The sequence below is a fragment of the Micrasema longulum genome, unplaced genomic scaffold, assembly GCF_059751315.1.
Source record: "Micrasema longulum isolate JH-2025_06_02 unplaced genomic scaffold, ASM5975131v1 h1tg002143l, whole genome shotgun sequence".
Lineage (NCBI taxonomy): Eukaryota > Metazoa > Arthropoda > Insecta > Trichoptera > Brachycentridae > Micrasema > Micrasema longulum.
In genome coordinates, this window is record NW_028279308.1 from 194,582 (window position 1) to 211,605 (window position 17,024).

At 30.6% G+C, this 17,024-nt stretch overlaps 1 protein-coding gene across 2 annotated transcripts; it reads left to right on the plus strand.

The window, feature by feature from the left end:
* The first annotated feature begins 578 nt into the window (after positions 1 to 578).
* LOC148272953 (uncharacterized) lies at positions 579 to 10,103 on the plus strand. Of its 2 annotated transcripts, XM_088239355.1 has the most exons (5): positions 579 to 608; positions 2,260 to 2,354; positions 6,084 to 6,355; positions 7,463 to 7,757; positions 9,875 to 10,103. In XM_088239355.1, exons 2-5 carry the CDS (start codon positions 2,265 to 2,267, stop codon positions 9,932 to 9,934), a joined length of 717 nt encoding a protein of 238 aa, XP_088095481.1. In that variant the 5' UTR covers positions 579 to 608; positions 2,260 to 2,264; the 3' UTR covers positions 9,935 to 10,103. The 2 variants fall into 2 exon arrangements, with proteins under 2 accessions (XP_088095481.1, XP_088095482.1); XM_088239356.1 differs by lacking the exon at positions 579 to 608 and having other exon boundaries at positions 2,241 to 2,354.
* Positions 10,104 to 17,024: the final 6,921 nt, after the last annotated feature.

The following is a 17,024-nucleotide window of genomic DNA, read 5'->3' on the forward strand; positions in this document are numbered from 1 at the left end:
AGCGTTAGGAGAAGGATCCTGAAAACTTTCGAGCTCACGGATCAAGTATGCTTTTGTACTATTTCTTATTAAAGAAAAATATATTAGCCGGATAAATTGTAAATGGTAAATTGGTACATAATTGTTAACCATTTACCGTATAAATTCCAGAAACGTGACGTTCAAACTTAGGTGTACGGTATTACCCTCCGCTCTCTTATTTTGTGAGTGTGAATAGTTGTTTAATTCCGGCCTGCAACTCGGAGGAAACTTGGCGATCTGGCGGAGACTAGTAAAAGATTGCCCATGATTGTTTTCATTTCTTCCCTTGAAAGTAAGATGAGTATTGGATAAAGAAAAACAATTGTTGCACACCGGCAATGTCATTTATACGGTAGCTGTTACCAACCAATAATGCACAATTGAACATTGTTTTATTTGTACTTAATTATCAGCAATTTTGAGGTCAATGTTAACGTTTGTTATTCAATAACAGTAAGGCTGCAATTATTATTAGAAATATCTTTCTCAATGAATTTTTCTAAGCGAATGTTTCACTATATAATACGAATTCAATAATAAATATTTTAATAACTTGAAGAACTTTACCGAAGAGTACGCCTAGCAAAGTAAGTAGAAAAAATATTTTTACTGTTTAACATTTATTTTTATAGTAATTTTAGCTATGTGCGTATTTAGCAGTGGCAAACGGTGATTTTTTTATAGGCAAGCTATATTTTTTTTATAGATGTATACCTCAATATAAGTCAAATAAAAAGAGCTTTTTTTTAAACATTATATAATATATCTGCTTCAGCTTTTGATAATAGAAAATTATTACCAATAATGTATCAAATGGCAGCGGTGTAGTGATTAGGATGCTCGATCCGCTCACGGAAAGTTCCGGTTTCTATTCCCGGTGAGGACACAAAAGTTAAAATGTTGTTTTTCTTAAGCCTGGGTGTTCTGTGGTGTAATCCACCACTGTAATTGGGCCCCCTGGTCTGTTGTGGTGCAAAAAAATCAACTGAGACTGGGCGTACACTATCGATATTCATTATTATGTTTAAAAAAATATACAAACGATGCTTGTGATTTTAAATAAACAACGAGTAATTTATTTGTTTTACCATAAAGTTACTTTAAAACATCAATATCGATAGTAACATATAATGGTAAGCTGCGCATCATCGATTATATGGACGATTCGCCCCATTCAGTTGGTGTAACATCAATTTAATATACATACCGGTCTCAGAAAATCACTGTTCTCTTGTCAAGACTTAGTTTTAGTCTAAATATTTTTAATCTTACCCAATAACAAGTGAATAAAAAAAAATTATACTTAAAATACATCACTAATAACAATGTGTTCAGCAGTGGCGAATGGTGATTTTATTTACAGGTAAGCTACAAAAAAATATCATATATTTGTACCTACATAGAAGGTACATAATATAATGTAAGTAATATATACTATAAATTTATCTTTTTCTGAGGTTCTGTGTAAAACAACAACTCTCATCCATGAAATCAATTCAAACTATGTAACTTCGTGGTATATTATATTATATAGATATATTATCCATTACTTTAATATATAATTCATTAAAAAATAAATAAAAAATACCACTATGAATTCAGTCGATATTATATATTCAATTGAAAAGTCAACTGGCCGCATTGTTCTAGTAATTAATAGTGCTAAAAACGGCCGCGTGAAAGTAAATATGGTCTTATGTCAAAAGTACCATCTGAAAGAAAAATAGTGTTTAAGAAAAATGTTTAAAATACTGTATTCCAAATCAAGAATCTTTAAATAATTTTTGTGCAATCTGCAAGTTTAATCTAGGAGAAAAAACCCGCACTGGGGTTAATACATTCAAAATATAGCATACTTATTTGTGTGAAAAAATAAGCTGGAATAATCGGCTAGTTTCTTGGCTAACCGCAGGCGCTGGGCGCGCTTTATTAAAATTTATATTTATATTAGGATAAAAATACAAACGGTGGAAATGATTTAAATAAATGTTAATTATTTATTTGTCTTTCAATAAAAACATTATTATGGTTAGTCAAATATAATGGTAAGCTGCGCATAATTGCTTCTATACACGGTTCGCCCCTGGTGTTCAGTGTTCTTCGGTGGGCTTCAAATTTTTAAAAAAGGATTGAGGGGTAGATAGTAGGTATTAAGATGGAAAATAACAATTTTGTTTCTTCAAATAGTTATGGTATTTATTTTTCTTTGAAGTTTCTTGTATGTTTATTTAATTCTAGTTACAATGGCCAATCTTCCGGCAGTGTTTTTCATCTTAGCCCTCATATATAACCTGAAAATAGTGGTTTTCGCTCAACTTGCACCTGACGCTTCCGTAAGTATCTGACAGATTTATCTTTATATATATGTATAATTCTTTTGTACGTGTGATTTTACAAGCAGTTTTCAGCGAAATGTAGATCTTTGCGCTATGTGTGTTCGTTGACATTAAAATTTTTAATCGAATCTGTGAAAAAAAAAATTAAAAGCATAAATCTTTTTTTCATCGACCGGTTGCATTCGACGAAAATGCATCTTCAATAAAATATTAAAGTATAGTGATTTTTGTGTTAAAAAAGGTTTTTTTTTATGTTTACCAATAAATTTCGCTTTTTATGGGTCCCAATCGGATTCTTTCCTTACATTCCTTATACTCGTAGTTTCATCCCATTTATTTATTTTTAAAATTAACGCATTTCTTAAAATCGCATTCATGAATAAAGTGCTCCCCTGTTGGTGAGTAAAGCCGAGTTGAACATTTGCAAAAAGAATTCTATATTTGAACATTAATATTTTATGTTTTGGAATTCAACCATAAATAAGAACCACTTACGACAGTACCTACATAAATTCAATATTAAAATTTTAATAATTTTTAGTTTTGGAATTCAACCACAAACAAGTACCTGGGTACTAGGTACCTACTTATCAATGAAAAGTCTTTTTCCGAGGTAATAGCTGGCAAATCAATGTTCGGGGTTCAGGCAGGACAACGTCTGTCGGGGCCGGCCAGTAGTGTATTAAAATTTTTAATAAAATAATAAAAATATCTTAATTTCCGATACGATTCAACAACATATTTCACATTTAAAAATTTATATAAATGATATACTCCTCCACGAATAATAATAATAAAAACCAAAGTTTATAATATGATGAAAAAATTAACGCAACTTCGTTTTTCTCCTGTTATTTTTTTTTCTACGTATCGAATCCAGCCAACGACAGATCATAAGCCTTGTAAACGCTAAGATATCCACGTTCTCTTCAATAAACTGCTTGCCATCTCTGTTGAAATTTGTTAACCTGTTATAATATAGCTTGTAGAGAAATTAACCAAAATTTGTTTCTCTATTTCTACCTCAGTTAGGAACTTAAAATTTGAACTCGTATAAGACATATTTTCTCAGCTTCCTTTAAAATACTTGTGTATCAAATTGTTATTCATTTTTCTTACCGATTGCGATGTTTTCATACTTAATCGATTATAAATAAACAAACATATTGCAACAGAGATGAAGAACAATTTAGAAAAGGTAATATAGAATTCTAGGCATCTACGGGGCTTATGACCTGTCATTGGCGGGTTTAAGTGACCAATTTACAAACTGTGTAATATTCACCATTCCGCCCACATTTTATCATCTATATTCCTTCAATTCTTTAATATGTTAATGTTTGTGAAGTTAAAGAGCTAAAACCGTTATTTATGCGGGTGAGATTCATCTCATTGAATTATTTCACCTACATATTAGGCAACGAGTGATTTTTTATTTTTTTTAATTCTGTACGTCTTCATATACCAGGTGGATTTATCAACAATATCTTGAGTTTGTCCAAATGTTTGTGCTTTGTAGACAAGGACTTTTGTCAGCGGATGAAAAAATTAAAGGAATATTTTTTTATTTTTTTATTTATTAATAAAACATATAAGACATGAATATCATGATATTATATTCCCAGGAGTTGTACGAGAAAACTCATTTGGACGGTACATAAAAAAAATAGTACATTTCTTGTAACAATACATAGTATACATTTAACAATAAAAATTTAAACAAATTTTAACAATCTATGAACTTAATATTAAAAAAGGAAAGAAAACATTTAAACAATCTGTGAACTTAATATTAAAGAAGAAAATAAAAACATTCAAACAATCTGTGAACTAAATATTAAAAAAGAAAAGAAAAACATTTAAACATTCTGTGAAATTAATATTAAAAAAGAAAATAAAAACATTTAAACATTCTGTGAACTTAATATTAAAAAAAGAAAAGAAAAACATTTAAACCTAAAACACAATATATAGACTATTCACAGAAACTGAGCTAAAAACTATCACTTTCAAAAAGATTCAAGAAATAGGTCTTCATTTCTGGTCTTTGAGATTTACCACTCGACATTTCATTTTTAAGGTCATCAGGCAGTTTATTAAATGTGTATACGACCAATGTATTCCAGAGACCTTTTGCCGAACTTCGTGGAACAAAATTTAGAAATGTGAAGATTTTTTGCATGTCGTGTATTATAGTTGTGAATTTCATGATTAAATGTAAGTTTTAAATTTGTGTGAGCAGAAAAGTTTATGATGTTTGAAATAGTGTTAGTGATGTCATACAGTGCCATTACCTTGAAAGGAAGTATTTTTGTGTTACGATAAATATCCTTGACATGGGAATCCCATTTCAAACCAAGAATGCTTCTCAGAGCTCGGTTTTGAACAACTTGAATCTCAGAGATCTGGTTTTTGTTAGCGAAACCCCAAATACAGCATAAATAGGATAGGTAAGAATGTATCATAGCGTAATAGACGGCAAACAAAACAGAGTGAGGAAGCAGACCACGAAGTCTATGCAAAACGCCAGTTACGGGTACTATTTTTGATTTAACATGTTCATATTGGTATTTCCATGAAAGTTGAGAGTCAACATATAGTCCTAAGTATTTAGTAACATTGGTCTTTTCAATATAGCCAGTTCCTAGAGAAATATTAATTTTCAAATCCTGTTTGTTCCCAAAAATCATATATGATGTTTTTTTCATATTCAAACTTAATTTGTTTAATCGCATCCAGTCGGCAAGACTATCGAAATCTGTCTTCATTATTTTTTCTAGTTCTTTTAGGTTACTATTATGATAAAAAATGACAGTATCACCGGCATACAATTGAAGAGTGCCCTTTAACCCCCACTTAGTGATATCATTAATGTAAATAATATATTTATTTAAATATATTTATTTTATTTTATTTTTATTTTATTAATTTTTCACGCTCATTAGGCTTTTACATACATGAAAGTTATATAAAATATGAGTAAATAAACAACATTAAATTTAAAAAATACAATATAAAGTGATAAAATATAGAACTGTGTTTAGAAGTAAAGTTGGTTTTAAAAAAGCTAAAGAAATGCAGTTAAATGTTTAAAGCAGCTAGGTACATAATGTTATGAAATACAATATAAACAGAATATTAAGTTTTATTTGATATGGAACATATACATTGAAATTTAAAATTCACAAGACTTATGTTAAAGACATCGATGTTGCATATTGGTTTGCGAGTACATGCATCCGCATTACTGGTGAATTCGCGCTGTAATTGGTCGATGATGGACATAGATGAATATAGATGTTTAAATGTGGACAGAATGGTGAATGTTACACATTGTGTAAAGTGGCCACATAAACCAGCCAATGACAGGTCATAAGCCCTGTAGATGCCCAGAATTCAATATTACCTTCTCTTAAATGTTCTTCAACTCTGTTCTAAATTGTTATTTTAACAGCTCTCCGGGGAATTAAATCCAGTCCATGTCTACAAAAATTTGGACAGACTTAAAATATTGTTGATTAAAAATAAGTAATGCCAAAAAATTGTTTTGTCTCAGTCCGTAATTTATTTTGGTGTTAAGTAGGTGAAGTATATTATTATATACTAAGTATTCTGGATTTATAATGTCCAAAATAGGCTCAGATGAATTATTAATCGATTATTTCGTTTACCAAACTGACGTCTTTTTCACATCTTGCATTCAAATGCCGTTTTTTCATTTTTCAGACCAAACCAGATTTTCAAGAAATCCTCAAAGGTCTTTTAGTGAAGATGGTCCAGTCCACAACCACGCAAAGTTCTATAGACCCCAGAAACTCAATTTTACAGAATCCTAGTCAGTATCAAGACTTCAGGGGTCCTCAGAATTTGAATCGCTACACGGATTTACGAGTTCCCCCGACTTCCAACCAGTTTCAGGACTGGCGTGGATCACAAGATCCAAAAAACCAAATGGACATGAGGAATTTAAACAATTTAAAACATCCACAGGATACAAGGTGATTAAGTTTTTTAGTAAACATGTTTCTGATTCATAATAAATCCCATTGAATCATTCCAACATCGTGTACTTAGAAAAGTAGGCTGGATTAGATTAGAGAGGTGACTACCCTGATCCGAATACTTTGGGTCTACAAAAATTTTAAACTTACATTGACTCTATTTACACATAATGCCTATAAAATAGTTGAACTGATGCACCGTCACTATTAGGCCAAATCAAGCTCCATATTGCGACAATTTTGTTGTATTGTAAACTCAAAACAAGATGTACACTTTTTCGGTTTAAGTCTACCACGATTTGAACGAGCACTTAATTGATCATCGAATGTTTTGGTTACCTTCATCTATTTTTTTAATTTAATTTTATTTTCTTCAGGAAACATACAATACAATATCATAGTTTTTGAGTGTACAAAATTAGACTTAATTCTAATGGTCCAAAAAAGATTCAAAATAGTTTTAAAAGGTTATCAATTAACTATTTAAATGATTTCAAGTTCAAAAATAATATTGTATAAGAAAACAACAAAACTTAAACTCATTTTATGATTAAATTTCAATTTAAAACATTCTAAATTAACCAAAAAACAACGGATATAAAAGTAATGTGAAAAATATCTAGTTAGTATTCGAGAGTAATACTTATAGAAATGAAAAATCATACTAAAAGTAATAAAAAAATTAAAATTTAAATAAATAAGAATAAAAAACATACTCAAATGCAACAAAACGTTTTCAAAAACAAAAAAAAATATATTTAAAGGAAAAAAAAAAAGAACAGATAATAATCAATAACAAAAGAAAAGTTATTTGAAAAAACAGCGTTTAAATAATAACAAAATAAATAGACAGTGGTCCGTAAATTAAATATATAAAAAATAAAATAAATAAAACAATATAAATAAAAAATGCGTGGCGTAAATATAAATAACTTGTCTGCCTCGAAATCTAGTGGTCAAAGCATTTGCCTATCATGCAAGATGCGATTCTTGACATGGTTGGCATGAAAAGTTTATTTTTTAAAAAATGCAAAGAGTGAATCGTCAACGCATGTAATTGTTTTTCTACAAAAAAAAAACACCAAAATTATTTTTAATTTATAGGTATTCGCAAGATATGAGATTCCCCCAAGACGCAAGGAACCCTCAAGACTTAGCATTTTTGCAAGGTTCAAGATTAAGCCAGGAACAGAGAATGCCGCAAGATTACAGGTTCTCGCAAGATCTGTCATATTCACAAGACACGAGATATACAGGAACGAGACCCAACCAGGATACAAGACATTCTCACGTTCCTCCAGTCGCACAAGCGACACCTCCTACGACTACTCCATATCCACCTGGTGCTATTGCGGCTGAGGAGTACAGGAGGAGGGAAGGAGTAAGAAGAGGTTTATCGGTGAGTTATTCCAAAACTAACATTTATACAATCACATTTTTTGACTTTACTAGGTAAGAGGTGTTTTCAAATGAATAGGAACACTTATCATCATTTATATACTTTCACTCCGTGGTGCACAGGGCACTGCATCGGCACTTGAATGGGGAAGTTCAGTATTAAGGGAAATAAGTAAACGGTAAAAAACCAAATCTTAAGTCTTGTCATGTCAAAAGCAGACAGAACCGAAGAGCATGTATGACAAGATGTTTGAATGTGGAAGAAGCTAGGAATGTATGCCAAGATAGACGTGTGTGACGGTCTATTCTCTCTGCCTACCCCTACGGGGAAATGGCGTGATGGTAGTAGTAGTAGTAATATTGTTGACAAATCCACCTGGTCCATGAAGAAGTATAGAAATTGAAAAAAATATAAATTGTTAGGCGTTGCCTAGTGAGTAGTGTATTCATTCAATTAAATAAACCTCACACGCATAAATAAAGGCTTCAGCTCTTTAACTTCACAAACATCAACAGATGAAAGAATTGAAGGAATATAGATGTTCAAGTATGGACAGAATGGTGAATGTTACCCAGTGTGTAAAGTGGCCACTGGTTTACCAGACAACAACAGGTCATAAGCCCTGTAGATGCCTAGACTTCTATATTACCTTCTCTAAAATGTTCTTCATCTCTGTTGTAATATGTCAAAACTAACTTATTTGAAATACATTACTATTTCTTTTGAATAAACCAATAGAAGTGTAGCGATAGATTTCCGGTTTACGGAAAGCCAATTCACCAATTAGCAGAACTCACCGAAGAGAACTTGCGACTTCAAAATTACAAAACTTTGAAAAATTATTGCGCTGATAATTATGATCCATATTTTTTTTTTGTTTCCCTCAGTTTGATAGTCTAAATAAACAAATAAAAATGTTTGAAAAAACGCACCTGATTCAACGTATCTAGATCACTTTTATTTCATGAAACATCAGTCTTACGCTTCAGTGCCAGTCCAGAAATTTTGAAATATTTTGATGTAAAAACACAAGATAATTTTGCCGCGTAGTGTAATAGTTTGAAGTTCGCCTGCCATGGTTGAAATCCCAGGTTTGATTCCTTGTAGAGAGGACGTAAAACATTTGTTCAAAGGGTGGTTTTACACTGCAATATTTCACCGTCCCTTAAATGGTTATTGAAGCATAAGACTGATCATCTTACGTTTATCATCGAGGTACGATGATTTTGGTGTTTTAATGTAGCGCCACGTGCTTCATAAGTATAATTTAGTCTTGGTACAAATAAATATATGTGAGAGCACATTTACTTGTATAAATTATGATTACTCGTTTTAAAACAAACTACTAGGCAGAGAACATGGACCGCCACAAATGTCTATCCTGACATACCTTTTTAGCTTTTTCTACATTCATTCATCTAGTCATGACTCGTGACTAGACTTTAGATTTTGGTTTATCTGATCTTTCTACTTCCTTTGTCGTTCTCGTCCTACGTTACAGTTAATTTACGTCATGAATATCTGTCGTACAATTTTTTTGTCATCCATTATTTCTACATGACCGAGCCATCTCAGTTACCCTTTCTTAATCTGATCAATTATACCTGTCTAGAAATTTGCACTTTCACCTAATCTCATCATTCGTAATGCTGTCATACATTGATTTGCCAATCATTCGTCTAAGAGATTGCATTTTGACCGGAATCATTCAGATTTATTTTTTTTTCTCACCCCCCTTTCAACATTTTTTTCTACCCTTCACATGCTTCCCAGTACACATTTTTTTCTACTTGTTTTAAAAACTCGTTGTTTACATTTATTATGCAATCAGTAACGTCATTTCTCCCTTCAAATATCATCACCCATGACTTACTTTAGTTGATCATCAATTCTCTCTCTCCAGGCTTCCATCATTTATTAGAGACTATTTGTAATAAATCCTTGCTGCTTGCTAAAAGATCTGCATCATCAGCAAACAACAAACAGCTTACTGCAAAATTATTCATTATCACTCCAATACCCATACATTCTATCTCTTTTATTTGTCTATGTATAGACAAATTTTAAGACACACAAATTGATGAGTTACTTTTCAAATAGGTAATTTTATTTTTCAGATACCATTGGGGATCCTCTCATCTCTTCAAAAAACTCTGACAGGCTCAGTTTCAAAATAAAAGTGAGAAAATAGTTTTACAAAATAACACTGCCATTTTTTTTCAATTGATGTGTTTTTCCATCATTTATTGTATTTTTTTTATCAGCAAATTGGAAAAAGAGTTCGAGGGATTATCGATTTCTAAAATTTTCTTATTAGCTGTGTTTCCTTTAAACACATATGTCAACCTTTTTAAAATACTACAAAAAAATTTCGTCTGTTTTCATTTATTTTAGTGATTTGTAAATTAAAAAAATTCAGCTACCTAACGAAATACAAGTATAGGATTTGGAATAGAATGAAAAATATTTGCTTTCCATTCTACACAATCTACAGCAATTTAAAACATCATTTTATTTATAAAGTAATTTTAATTGTTATTTATACCATCAATAAAATTCTTGTTTAAAGCGTTTATTGCATTTATTATTTGTTTTTTTACTCAGTCTGGCAAAATATTTAAAGATGTTTTGATTGAGAAAATCTTTAAACATACTCATAATTTCCCTCCTCACACGCATTGGTGCATAGAGCATTTCATTGGTACTCTAATAAGAAAGATCAGTGCTACGCGAATGTGTTCTATAAGATGCTGTAAAATTCGTGCAACGCGGTAAAAATTTCGCGGCAATTCACCAATCAGCAGAACTTAACTTATAACGTCCGAAGAGAACTTATAACGTCACACGCGAAGTAATTTTAAAATTACAAAACTCTTAAAAATCATAGCGCTACTAAAACGATACATAAAAATATGTTTTGGAATTTTTTACCTTAATTTAATAGCCTAGTTATAAATATTTTTTATAAAACCACCGAGCTTCTTCACTTCAGCGCAACAATTTTTGTCACAAAAAAGGTAAAGTGATCAGTCTTTCGCTTCAAGTGTCAGTCAACAATGAAGAACCACTTTTGATATCAAAATTGAACGATCGAAATCGAATCTAGGGCTTTAAGCATGACCAACGTATCAATTACTACACATCTCTTGACGCTCAAATTAGTAGAACGATAAGTTCATGCTTCTACCAGCTGAGACAAATTAAATGCATACGCAAAAATTTGCCGGTTGATGCCGCCCGTCAATTAATAAATGCGTTTGTAGTGTCTAGAGTCGATTATTGTAATGGTATCTATGCAGGTCTACCAATGAACAAAATGACTCGCATACAATCTGTGTTGAATGCCGCAGCGAGACTTATTTTCGGAATCTCTAAGTTCAGTCATATCACTCCACTACTTCGGGAACTACACTGGCTAAGTTTTCCACAGAGGGTCGAATACAAACTCTGTTGGCTTATGTATAAGTCACTGCACAACTCGGCTCCGGAATATCTAAGGGAACTATGCATTCCAGATGAACTAGCTGACAGGCGTCTCACGCTTAGATCAGCTACGTCTACGGCGAGAGGAAAAGTTATTATACCTCTACGCAAACAGCGCACTAAATTTGGTGAACGCGCATTTGCGGTCGCAGGCCCTATGGCATGGAATGCTCTCCCAGCAGAGGTGCGAGGCTGTGAAAGTGAAGTGATGTTTCGGAAAAAACTTAAAACCCACTTGTTCTCTAAATCATTTGAATAAATCCGTAGCACGTGACAACAAAACAAATTATTTTAATTAAATTACAAATTTAAAAGCTTCAATTAAATTAACTTAACAATAGAATCACCATGTTAAGCGCCCTTGAGGTATTTTATTACGAAAATGGCGCTGTATAATTTATCCATAATAAATAAATACGAGCCGAATCAGAGCAGACATCGAGTCGTTAACACTCGTACAGGGTTCTGATTCTACTTCATAAACCGAACTGCATTATATTTTTTTCCAGACACAAACAGCTTTAGAGAGAAATTGACAATAATCACGATTTATGTTAAAAAAAACATATTGCACTTTAAATATACCCTACTACTTTTATTTTATAACTAAGATTTATGTAGCAAAATTAGAACTGTCATAAAATCTGTATTTGTGTACAAAAATGTAAATATTTGTAAGACAATTAAAAGCATCTTTGTCGGTTACCTGTAATAAACACCAAATACATTAAAATTTCTTTACTATACTTATGTGCGAAGTCAACTCGAATTCGCTTCATTAGTATGGTCCCCTCAATATAATGTATATATTAATCAAATTGAAAACATTCAAAAGAAATTTATAAGGAGCCTGGAATATCGTTTTGGTAACATTGAAAATGATTACGGCGCATCTTTGATCAATTTTAATATAGAATCACTACAAAAAAGGCGCCTTAGATATGATTTAATTTTTCTTTTCAAAATTCTCAATAACATAGTTGATTCGCCGTATCTTTTACAAAATATTGGTTTCCGTTGTCCTCTTCGCTATACTAGATTAAATTCCCTTTTTTATGTACCAACTTGTAAAAACAATTATACCTCGAATTCATTCATTAGACGTACCTGTAGAAATTATAACGGACTCAGTATTGATGTAGACATTTTTAACTGCACGTTGCATTTGTACAGAAAATTTCTTCATGGGGTCGATTATTTGGGATAGTTGCTGAATGTACATCTTGAGTGGTTTATGCTATGTATATGTGCCGCATGTAATGTATATGTTTGTGTATGTTTTATATGTGCGTTCATGTGTGTGCGTGGATGGCTCGGAGTGTGCATTCGGTATTTTTATTTATTTTAATTTATTACCTCCATGGAAAACGCAAATGTCAACAATTATCCTTTTTTCACTTAAAATTCTTATTTATTTTTTATTTTTTGTCACATTTAATGTTTATATCTTTTTAATTTATGAAAACTTAATTGGTCTTTTTATGTTAAAAAATTGTTGTTTTTAGTACTTATTTTGTATGACTGTATGTTTTCTAAATAAAATAAAATAAAAAATAAACCTTTTTTTTAAGTATACACATTATATTTTGGCCACAGAATACTTGATTTTTCTTTGTAGGAAAAATTAAAGATAAATTTTAACTTCCCATCGGAATACGCACCTTTTTTTCTCAACATGTTCAATTACCGGTTACCGACGATGAATTTTCATACAAATACACACACTTTGGTACATAAATATCGATATTAGTTTAAACCGTATCGATACATACCAATGAAGATAGCCGTTCATCATCGCGGCCCAGGGCCCCGATAACAATGGGAAATTAACATTAATCTTCAATTTTATCTGCAAAGTAAAATTAAGTTTTCTCTATGAAAAGCAGAATATGCATACATGTTTTTCTTTAAAACATGTTCAATTATAGATTACCAATGTTGCAGGGGCAAATCGTGTATAGAAGCGATTATGCGCAGTTTACCATTATATTTTACTATCCATAATAATGTTTTACAGTGACTTTATTTACAGAAAAACAAACAAATAATTGATATTTCTTATAAATCATTGACACTATTTGTATGTTTCTCCAAATATAAATAAAATGCGCCCAGCGCCAGCAATGAGCCAAGGAACTAGCAGATTACTCCAGCTTATTTCTTCATACAAATAAGTGTACTATATTTTGAACATATTTAACCCAGTAGCGGGATTTTTCTCTTAGAGTAAACTTGCAGATTACACAGATTCTTTGGAGATTCTTGATTTGGAAAACAGTATTTCAAACATAAATTCTTATGTACTATTTTACTTTGAGATGATACTTATAACATATGACTCGCAACACATGTGGTGCTCGACGCGGCCGTTTTTGGCATTATTCATTTCTAGAACAAATCAGCCAGTTGACATTTAAATTGTAATGAGAATACCTAAAAGTGACTGAATTATAAACTTTTGTATAAGATATGTGTTAAATTAATGGATAATATAGCTACACAATAAAATATATCACGTAGTTACGTCGTTTGAGTTGATTTCATAGATGAGGGTTTTTGTATCCTATAAAACCACACAAAAATAGCAATTAATAGTATATACATATGCATTATATATGTAGATACAAATAAATTAATTTTTTTATGGCTTACCTGTAAATAAAATCACCGTTTGCCACTACAATGTTGATGATACTTTAAATGTCCATGAAGATATACTCATTTTCATACAAAAATATCGATTTTTCTTTATGGACAGTCGAAAATAACTGTTAACTTTCCACTGTGGTCGAAGCCCAGGGCTCGGAGGGCGATAATCAATTCACCGGGATCTATCACAATCACTGCAAAGTATATTATCTGAGGACACAATTCACAATAGACTTTCTAAGGTCTCAGTGACGACAGGAGCTAATATAATAGCAGTGACCCCGATTACAATTAATAAAAAGAGGTTTGTATAAAAACATAAGACAGTACCTAATTATTATTCTAAGTGACATAATATATTTAACAATAATTTTGAATTAAAACCTTAAATTACAGTTCAATTTGTTAAACGCCATCTATGAAAATATATCTAAACTAATTCCGTTATTGGGTAGATACCTTCCTTATCAATGCACATTCTGTTGAAGAAAACCTTAGTAGGTACATAAAAAATCTTTTTTGAAAATGAATTATTTATTGATCTAGCAATATATATAGGATAACATTTGGTTTTCGCCAACCTTTTTGAATATGGCCGTTATTTAATTTAAATCATTTTATTGAATTTTTTGAGTTAAAATATAATGTATGAGTCTCTTTATTGACACATTAAGCATAAATGTTAAGTATCATTAGGGTTGTTTAATGTCGCACATTCTTTTATGTCACTTAGAATACATTGAATATATTTTTTCTGACACAACCACGGACCTACACACATAATATTTCATTTTTTAAGAAAAAAATTTTTAGGAAGTGCATTCAGCATTGAAATCTTAAACGCAAAGTCAGACAGAAAACCCAACAAAAATATTTTTTTTATTTAATTTATAAAGAAAATTTTAAGACAAAGGTGTTTATCTTTATGGAGAGCTAGGTATTTAAGTCAATAAAATTTAATTTGCCAAAATTCATTTGAAAAAACCGACGTTCAAATAAAAAGGAAAAACAAACCGCTTTATTTTAATTAATTTTATTAACTATATGTATATAACTATTTACCGATTTTAAATGTACCCGTCTCTTCGCCAGGACACTAATGACACTAATTTGCAAATCTCACATAACACCTTTACCAAAGTAGTTTCACAAAAATATTTAAAAAATAAAAAAAGTTTTAATGCGAAACATGTTTTTTTAAATATTTTTATTGATGCATTTGACCCAGATACAGACATTAAAAATAATTGTTAACTAAACAAATGTGCAAAATTAGTTTTATGTGTACCTAAGTATATTTTGTAGGTTGATTAAACCATAAAAATAATAATTACAGATTTGTTGCGTGAATCATCTCCCATTTCCGCGTAATTAATTCATCAACTCGTCAGAAAATACACATAATGTATTTTTAATGAACGTAGGTATCTACAAGCAATATAAGATTGATGTTAATAAGATTGATGAATCAATAATTTATTTAAATTTATAACCGTGTTAACTTAAATGTTGTGGGTTTAACATTTAACCATATTACGCACAAGGGTTTGCTCGAGATTTAATCTTTCAGGCTTGAATATTCAGGTGTGTAATTCAACCGATATTTGGATAATTCACAGCTGTAATAAATGGGAAAAAATATCCATTACTGTAGAAAAATAATTTACTATTGTAATTGGGATAATTCACTTCTGTAATTGGGATAATTCACTTCTGTAATTGGGATAATTCACTTCTGTAATTGAGATAATTCACTTCAGTAATTGGGATAATTCACTTCTGTATTCGGGATAATTCACTTCTGTAATTGGGATAATTCACTTCTGTAATTGGGATAATTCACTCCTGTAATTGGGATAATTCACTACTGTAATTGGGATAATTCACTACTGTATTCGGGATAATTCACTTCTGTAATTGGGATAATTCACTTCTGTAATTGGGATAATTCACTCCTGTAATTGGGATAATTCACTACTGTAATTGGGATAATTCACTACTGTAAGTGGGATAATTCAATACTGTAGTTAAGATAATTCACTACTGTAATTGGGATAATTCAGTACTGTAATTGGGATAATTCACTCTTGTAATTAGGATAATTCACTACTGTAATTTGGATAATTCACTACTGTAATTGGAATAACTCACTACTGTAATTGGGATAATTCACTTTTGGTAATGGGATAATTCACTTCTGTAATAAATTGTGAAAATTTACCATTATTTTAATTTTATTTTATAAATTTATTGCATTAAATTAGTGTACATATTTAATAACAGGGAATCTACATAAAACTAATAAATATAAAATGAAAGCAGAGTGTTCTCTGTTAATTATAATTTCCATCTAACATGACTCAGCCTGTTCTAAGATGGAGATTTTTTATATTTTAGAGCATAAGTAGTCCTATACTAATAAAATAATAAAAAAAACTTAATCTACTTAATTATAAATGCCTGGCATATCAAATGTAAGAAATTAAAAATCGTTATTATACAAATATAAAGTATACATATGTGCCAAGAAAACATGTTACTTAAACATAAATAATATAGTATAATACATAATAAAAAACAAATATAAAGTAATGAAAAATATAAATAATATGTGTACCAATTATATAATGTACTACGTTTTTTGATCTACATATATTTTTCAAAAAAATCTCTCGCTACAATATTTATATGTGAAGTTTTTTTTTATTTATTTATTTTATATTTTAACAATTTTGTAGTAATACCAAAAACTAGGACAGCATTCTTTCAGAGATGTTATATATTCTTGAGCCCTAAGCTGTATAACAGCATCAATCCGGAATGGAAAAGCTTACGTATAAAACAGCTTTAGAAAATGGTTACTGTATGTTGGTAGGCAGCATTTTCGTCAAACTTTATTTGCCATGAATGTGAACAGTAGTATTTCAGAATGAATTTAAAAACAATATTTATGCCTGTTTCTTATTTTGAAATGAAGTTGATTTACCTTTGTTGGCTGGAAAGAGAGTGAATTTATTTTTATGTATTGCTATATTTTATATTTAAATTAAACACATCTTATACATACAACGCTGCTGAGAATCAGTCTATATGACTATTTAGCAGTGCCGAGTAATAAATATCTAAGTAATAAAT

Coding starts and splice junctions, on each gene's coding strand:
- LOC148272953 (XM_088239355.1), top strand. CDS start 2,265: ATGGCCAATCTTCCGGCAGTGTTTTTCATCTTAGCCCTCATATATAAC. Junction 2,355..6,083: donor AACTTGCACCTGACGCTTCC/GTAAGTATCTGA, acceptor TTCATTTTTCAG/ACCAAACCAGATTTTCAAGA. Junction 6,356..7,462: donor AAACATCCACAGGATACAAG/GTGATTAAGTTT, acceptor TTTAATTTATAG/GTATTCGCAAGATATGAGAT.